This window comes from Protobothrops mucrosquamatus, unplaced genomic scaffold (genome assembly GCF_001527695.2).
Source record: "Protobothrops mucrosquamatus isolate PMUCROS unplaced genomic scaffold, P.Mucros_1.0 scaffold1835, whole genome shotgun sequence".
Classification (NCBI taxonomy): Eukaryota; Metazoa; Chordata; class Lepidosauria; order Squamata; family Viperidae; genus Protobothrops; species Protobothrops mucrosquamatus.
In genome coordinates this window covers 95,422-102,928 of record NW_015387967.1, presented here as the reverse complement: position 1 = coordinate 102,928, position 7,507 = coordinate 95,422, and the positions used below count along the sequence as shown (strand labels likewise).

Here is a 7,507-nt window from a genome sequence, read left to right as displayed (position 1 = left end):
TTATTATTATTATTATATAAATTACCCAGACCTAATCCACATATCAAGGGATAAAGTCTGTAAACACAAATAAAATTAGGTTTCCCAACGGGATTGCATGTTCACAAGAATACATACATAACACACACTTGCCTCTCAAGTGTCACTTCCACACACTTCCGCACCCTGGACAAGCTTCCCTATAAACATCTGTCACTCTACCCCATTTCTCTGCAGCTGCCCCTAAAGGCAAACTATTTGCTTTTAGGAAATAAATATTTCTTCTTTCCTCACAGCTGTCTGGATCTCGTGTTTATTTTTGCACCGCCCTGGCTGAACTTGGAACCCCAAATTATTATTCTGACAACCCCAATTTCCAACATCTGGAACAGCTTCACAACTTAGCCAAGATCTCAGTTTCAATCAATCATTCAGAATCCAGCGGGAAGGGACCTTGGAGGTCTTCTAGTCCAACCCCCTGCTCAGGCAGGAGATCCTATTCCATTTCAGACAAATGGCTGTCCAATCTCTTCTTAAAAACCTCCAGTATTGGAGCACCCACAACTTCTGGTGGCAAGCTGTTCCACTGGTTAATCGCCCTCACCGTTAGGAAGTTTCTCCTTAATTCCAGGTTGTTTCTCTCCTTGATTAGTTTCCATCCATTGTTTCTTGACCTGCCTTCTGGTGCTTTGGAAAATAAGTTGACCCCCTCCTCTTTGTGGCAGCCCCTCAAATACCAGAATACCGCTATCATGTCCCCCTTAGTCCTTCTTTGCTCTAGACTGGCCATTCCCAAATCCTGCAACCGTCCTTCCTATGTTTTAGTCTCCAGGCTTTTAAATTCTTGGAACGGTTCCCCTGAAGTTAACTAAAAGCTGCTTTAGAAGTCAATTAGAATAAATTCAATAGAATCTCCACGGGATTTTGGAGTGCAAATGAAGTGTGCAAATTCTCCCAGCTGTTTTCAGCTATCGGGTACGCAATTCCAGCACATCTGTGACCCGTACAACTTTCTTCTTTCTAGGGACGCTGTTTCCCAATCTCTGGAAGGACGGATGCAGGTGGGGTGGGGTGGAGACCATTCAGCGTCCCCTTTAGGAGGTAGGAGACGCAGAGGGCCTGGTTAAGACTGACAGCTGTCAACAAGACAGGACTGCTTTGGGGCCAGGTGAGGAAGGGACAAGCCAGGAATCACCTCGGGGAGAGGACAAATCCTTGTTTAGGTTGGGAACACCCGTCTCAGCCCCAGGGAACGTCAACCCTGAATCAAAAGTGTTCTGATTCTCCCGCTGTTGTCCTTGAATTTCAGGACAGCTAACCCCAGTGACATTGAAGACTGCGTGCAGCGAAGATATTTTGGGCACCAAAACGCCGCTGCCGGATTGCTCGAGATTGTCCTTAAAATGGCGTCTCCAGAAGTCCCGAGAGTACAAATCAAGTCGTCCCCCCCTCCCCAAGAGGGAATCTGTCACTTCAGCGGTGGGTGCCAATCAAAAACACCCTTGGATCAAAAAATAAAAGAAGACATTATTTCATTGTCTGGGTTTTGCTCCGCCCCCGTCTCCCGAAGGACCTGGGTCTCTGGAAAGCTGAGGATTGAATTCCCAGTTCCGCCTGGTCGCTGTGAAGATCAGGTTTTTCTTTTAAAAGAGAGCGCAGCTAGTCCTCAACAGGTCATTTAGTGACGGTTCAAAGTTACAACAGAATATAGAGGTAGCGCTTGGCTTAACCACCGCTCGTTTGGTGATGGTTCTAAGTTGCAACTGCACTAAAAAAAAAAAAGTAACTTATGACCATTTCTGACACTTACAACCGTTGCAGCATAACTCACACCCTTTACACTTTTTCCCTTAACGCAGGGATAGGCAACCTTGGCTCTTTGATGACTCGTGGACTTCAACTCCCAGAATTCCTGAGCTAGCATGCCTGGCTAAGGAATTCTGGGAGTAGAAGTCCATAAGCAGGGGTCTTGAAACTTGGCCCTTTTATGACTCGTGGACTTCAACTCCCAGAATTCCTGAGCCAGCATGAGGGAAACTTTGGCCCCTTCATGACTCGTGGTCTTCAACTCCCAGAATTCCTGAGCCAGCCACGCTGAGGGAAAAGGGAGAGATTTCCAAACTGAGCCATGCTGGCTCGGGAATTCTGGGAATTGAAGTCCACGAGTCATGAAGGGGCCAAAGTTTCCCTCATGCTGGCTCAGACAGAGGAATAAGGAGCTGATTAGAGCTAGGACAGGGCTAGGCCACCTTGGCTCTTTTATGACTCATGGACTTCAACTCCCAGAATTCCTGAGCCAGCCACGCTGAGGGGAAAGGGAGAGGTTTCCAAGCTGAGCCAGGCTGGCTCAGGAATTCTGGGAGTTGAAGTCCACGAGTCATGAAGGGGCCAAAGTTTCCCTCATGCTGGCTCAGGAATTCTGGGAGTTGAAGTCCACGAGTCATAAAAGAGCCAAGGTGGCCTACCCCTGCCTTAACACAACAACTTCAGTGTGATGTATTTGTTAGTGAATCCCCAACTTCTAAATTAATTTCATATTTCTGGCTATTTTTTTAGAGTATCTAGCTCATTTTCCAAGGTCTTTTCATTTTCCCTAAACTGCACATTCTTCACGATGCCTCAGGAGAAGCGAACAACGCCTGCCTGATGACGTTACCTAGCTAGGGTCATGAAACGTCTGCAAGAAAACAAGCAAGCTCGGAGAGCAGCAAGGATCCCCCCTCTTTAAGAAAGCTCGAAGCCGGGGTCACATCACATTCCCCCCCCCCTTTAGATGAAAAACATGGAAACATCCCCTTTGGAGAGAGAATTGAGCATCTGACGCAGGCCCAAACTTGTCGTCCGAAGCGTGCAACTTAACGCTGCTTCTTCTTCTCTTAAAATCTTGCCCCGCGTCCCGAGTAACACAATCCTCGCCTCCTCAGCGTCACGCTCCCCTCTCCATCCTCCCGTTGATCCAGTCCCCTGTCCCCTTCCAAGCAAAGAGGGTTCATTCTGTAAATTCTCCTCCTCCTCTGGTTTTCGTTCCCAAATGGCTCTCCAGGACGTTGTCAGCAAGAGGGACCCTCCGAGGGGTCTTTCTTGGCCTCAGCTGCCGTGCGGCGGGCCCGGGGTCCCCCGTCCTTTCCTGCTGTCCCACGGCACCACCACCCTAGCCTTCCGCTGCAGCCACGGGGTGGTGGTGGCTGCGGACACCCGTTCCTCCTGCGCGGGGCTGGTGGCTGATCCATCTTCCCGCAAGGTCATCACGCTCCACCGGCATCTTTTGGCCACCACGTCGGGGACCTCGGCTGACTGCGCTGCCTGGCTCCGTCTCCTGCGGTGTGCGCTCCGCCTGAGGCACCTGTCGGAAGGGCAGCAGCCCAGCGTCGCCGGGGCGGCCAAGCTGCTAGCTTTCATGCTGCGGGGATGCGCCCAGAAGGATCTCTGCGTGGCCACCTTGCTCTGCGGTTGGGACGGCCAGGGACCCGGCTTGCACTACGTCTACAGCGACGGGACCTGCTTCTCCGGCGACGTTTTGGCCGTGGGATCGGGATCCACTTACGCCTACGGGGTGCTGGACGGCACCTATCGTTATGATTTGCCCCGGGCGGAGGCGTTCAGGCTGGCCCGCCAAGCAGTGGGTCACGCTGCCCACCGGGATGCCTATTCCGGTGGCAACGTGGATCTTTACCACGTCCGGCCCGACGGATGGGTCTGCGTGTCGCGGGAAGATCTGAGCCAGGTTTATCACGGCTTGGAGTCCCCAGCTGAAGAGCATGGAGAGGATCCCCACGAGGAGACCAACTAACACCCACAGCAGTCTTCCAGTATTTGTGGGGCTGCCACACAGAGGAGGGGGTCAACTTATTTTCCAAAGCACCTGAAGGCCAGACCAGGAATAACGGATGGAAACTGATTGAGGAGCGATTCAACCAAGAAATAAGGAGAAATTTTCTGGCAGTGAGAACAATCAACCAATGGAACAGCTTGCCACCAGAAGTTGTGGGAGCTTCATCACCGGAAGCTTTCTGTCAGAAATGGGGTAGGGTCCCCTGCTTGGGCGCGGGGTTGGACTAGATGACCTACAAGGTCCCTTCCAACTCTGTTATTCTATTCTATTCTATTCTATTCCATTCCATTCTATTCTCTAGTCCTTATTTCTATTCTAGTCATTCCTATTCTATCCCATCCAATCCCATCCCATCCCATCCTATCCTATCCTATCCTATTCTATTCTATTCCTACGTGAGCAGGGGGTTAGACTAGAAGACCTCCAAGGTCCCTTCCAACTATTATTCTGTTACCCTTTAGCAGTCACCATGAAATATGTTGATCGAGAAATCCATCATTCTACGCGATTTTGAGCATGGAGCACGCTGTGGATAAATTGTAAGGTGGGGAAGGGAACCAGGGTGCCAATAAACCAGCTTGAGCGATATCAGCTTTGCCTCTTTTGTTCGGTTCAAGATCAAAGACAGATCCCGCTGAAGGAATCACAGGGCCTCGAAAGGTGAAACAATTAACCACTATGGTGGGAAATCCTAGATACAAGCCCCCAGCTTCTCTTGACCTAATAAACCAACATGACCTCACATAAGCGAGACAATGTCGGAAGGGAACAGATGGCCACGTCGCATCCATTACAGGAAGCCGGAGGCCAGTATAAACCAGGATAGGCCAGGCCACGCTGCTTCCGAGTCTTGCTATACAGGAAACTCGGTGCCAGATCAGTAAGCCAAACCAGGTTATGGAGCCAGCCAGCCAGCTACATCTGAATGCTGCCGAGAGACGGTGGGCTTACGGGTTCCCCAACTTGCGTGGATCAGGGATCCTCAGAGACCCTCCAACGGGACCGAAGATGCAGGATGCTGCCATTGCAGACCCTAAGCTGGCCAAGATTGGGTTCACACAGTCAGTTTAATTAGTGCCGACCTGGGTTAGTTAGTAAGTTCACTTCAGAAGCTTGCACAAACTCAGTCCGGGGGGGGGGCTCGGTCTATTGCACTAGTCCAGCAATTGTGCAAATGTGAGAGAACCGAAGCCAGCCGCTTCTTGGAGGGGGGGGCAAGGGACCCAAAACGGCGGGGGGGATCTATTCTCGCTCATGGTCTCCAATGCTGCAAAGAAGGGCAGAAAGACCTGGGCCCCTGCCTTTCTCGGGGGGGGGGGGAAACTGGGGAAANAACGGCGGGGTGGGGGGGGATCTATTCTCGCTCATGGTCTCCAGTGCTGCAAAGAAGGGCAGAAAGACCCGGGCCCCTGCCTTTCTCGGGGGGGGGGAAACTGTGGAAAGAATAGGATGCCCCCCCCCAAATGGTCGCAACGGGATGAGCTTGGAGTGTGTGAGGGGGGGAGTTTAAACTTCGTCTGCCTGGGGCTGATTGCTATTCCGGGTGTGCGCTGCGTTTCACGGCGGCTGGCGCGCCACGTCCTGCCGCTGCTATCTTAATTGGCATCGCTCACATGCGGCCAGGCGGGCTTTTTTTTGGGGGGGGTGGCTCGCTCACCTGCCAACCTGCCCAGTCTTCTCCCTCCCCCCGTGTCCTGTGCCCCCTCCCTTCTGCCCATCCCTGGCTGGTTTTGCAGCCCCCTCCCTCCCTTTCTTTCTTTCTTTCTTTCTTTCTTTTCTTTTCTTTCTTTCTTTCTTTCTTTCTCTTTCTTTCTTTCTTTCTTTTCTTTCTCTTTCTTTCTTTTTCTTCCTTCTTTCTCTTTCCTTCTCCCTCCCTCCCTTTCTTCCTTCCTTCCCTGGCTGATTTTGTAGTCTTTCTTTCTTTCTTTCCTTCCTTCCTTCCTTCCCTGGCTGGTTTTGAAGGCCCCTCCCTCCCTTCCTTCCTTCCTTCCTTTCTTTTTTCTTTCTTTCCTTCTCCCTCCCTCTTTCCCTCCCTTCCCTGGCTGGTTTTGAAGGCCCCCTTTCTTTCTTTCTTTCTTTCTTTCTTTCCTTCTCCCTCCCTCCCTTTCTTCGTTCCCTGGCTGGTTTTGAAGGCCCCCTCCCTTTCTCTTTCTTTCTTTCTTTCTTTCTTTCTTTCTTTCTTTCTTTCTTTCTTTCTTTCTTTCTCTTCCCTCTTTCTTTTTCCTTCTCCCTCCCTCCCTTTCTTCCTTTCTTTCCTGGCTGATTTTGCAGTCTTTCTTTTTCTTTCTTTCTTTCTTTCTTTCTTTCTTTCTTTCTTTCTTTCTTTCTTTCTTTCCTTTCTTCCTTCGTTCTCCCTCCCTCCCTTTCTTCCTTTCCTGGCTGGTTTTGAAGGCCTCCTCCCTCTTTCTTTCTTTCTTTCTTTCTTTCTTTCTTTCTTTCTTTCTTTCTTTCTTTCTTTCTTTCTTTCTTTCTTTCTTTCTTCCTTCCTTCCTTCCTTCCTTCCTTTCCTCCCCCCTCCCTCCCTCCATTTCTTCCTCTGTCTCTGTCTCTTTCTACTCCCCCCCCTCATCTTATTTATGCCTCTCTTCACCTCCCGCCACATGTCTCCTCCACAGGACAGGGGGCGTGTGCATCAGTCACCAGACCTGTCAGTCAAGGCTGCAGAGCAGCGGGGGATCAGTCCATTAGCGGGCGCGTGAGGGGGGGGAAAGGAGGCAATTATCAGCTTTTTGGAGGCTTCACCTGGAGGTGGGGGGAAGGGGAGGGAGAGGGAGAGCATAGAGCAGTTGAGGCCAGGTGGAAAGACGAAGAGGAAGGAGAGAAGAAGCAAGACGGTTGGCCTTTTAGGCCAGGGATGGGAGACCACGAGGAGATCCCAAGGATGGAGAAAAGGCTGGACGGGGAAGAAGCAAGCTGCTCAGCTTTTTTAAAGCCAGGGAGAGAGACCGTGAGGACATCCCAAGCATGTAAGAAAGCCTGGGCAGGAAAGAAGTGAGCAGGTTACGGATAGGAGACCACAAGGAGATGCCAGGAAGGTTTGGCAAGCCACCATTCATCTCAGCCAGAATTTCTCAACCTTGGCAAGTTCAAGACACATCCCTACATCTTAAAAGTGGCCAAAGTTGACAAACAGTGATAATCTAGCCCAACTAGTTCTCCATCCCATCTCAAAAAGGGATGGGGGACCACGAGGAGAGCCTGAGATATACCCCAGATTGGGTGACCGGAAGAAAAAAAAAATCAGTAGGAAGGAAGGAAGGAAGGAAACCCCGGAGCAGTGTTCTATCTTACCCTCCAGAGACCAAGGCGATCCCTGTCCTTTCTGACGAGCCGAGGGTTGCCCGGGCCAGGGCCAGGACCAGACCCGGGACTCGGGCCAAAGCATCAAATGAGCAGCAGGGCCAGGGGCCGGGACCAGAGAGGCGGAGCGGGCTGTACAATCCCGAGAGAGAGAGGCACGTGGGAACGCGACTCCCAGAGTCGGGCCAGAGAGGCGGAGCAGGCTGTACAATCCCGAGAGAGAGAGGCACGTGGGAACGCGACTCCCAGAGTCGGGCCAGAGAAGCGGAGGGGGTTGCACAATCCCGAGACACGGATGCACGTGGGAATGCGACTCCCAGAGTCGGGCCAGAGAGGCGGAGCAGGCTGTACAATCCCGAGAGAGAGAGGCACGTGGGAACGCGACTCCCAGAGTCG

General features: G+C 51.5%; 1 protein-coding gene across 1 annotated transcript; it reads left to right on the top strand.

The window, feature by feature from the left end:
• Positions 1-3,010: 3,010 nt before the first annotated feature.
• PSMB11 (proteasome subunit beta 11) lies at positions 3,011-3,769 on the top strand. The gene has a single exon (XM_015823317.1). The coding sequence runs from the start codon at positions 3,011-3,013 to the stop codon at positions 3,767-3,769; it is 759 nt and encodes a 252-aa protein (XP_015678803.1).
• Positions 3,770-7,507: the final 3,738 nt, after the last annotated feature.

Bases quoted from the DNA above. Each gene is read 5' to 3' on its own strand.
- PSMB11 (XM_015823317.1), top strand. From the start codon at position 3,011: ATGGCTCTCCAGGACGTTGTCAGCAAGAGGGACCCTCCGAGGGGTCTT.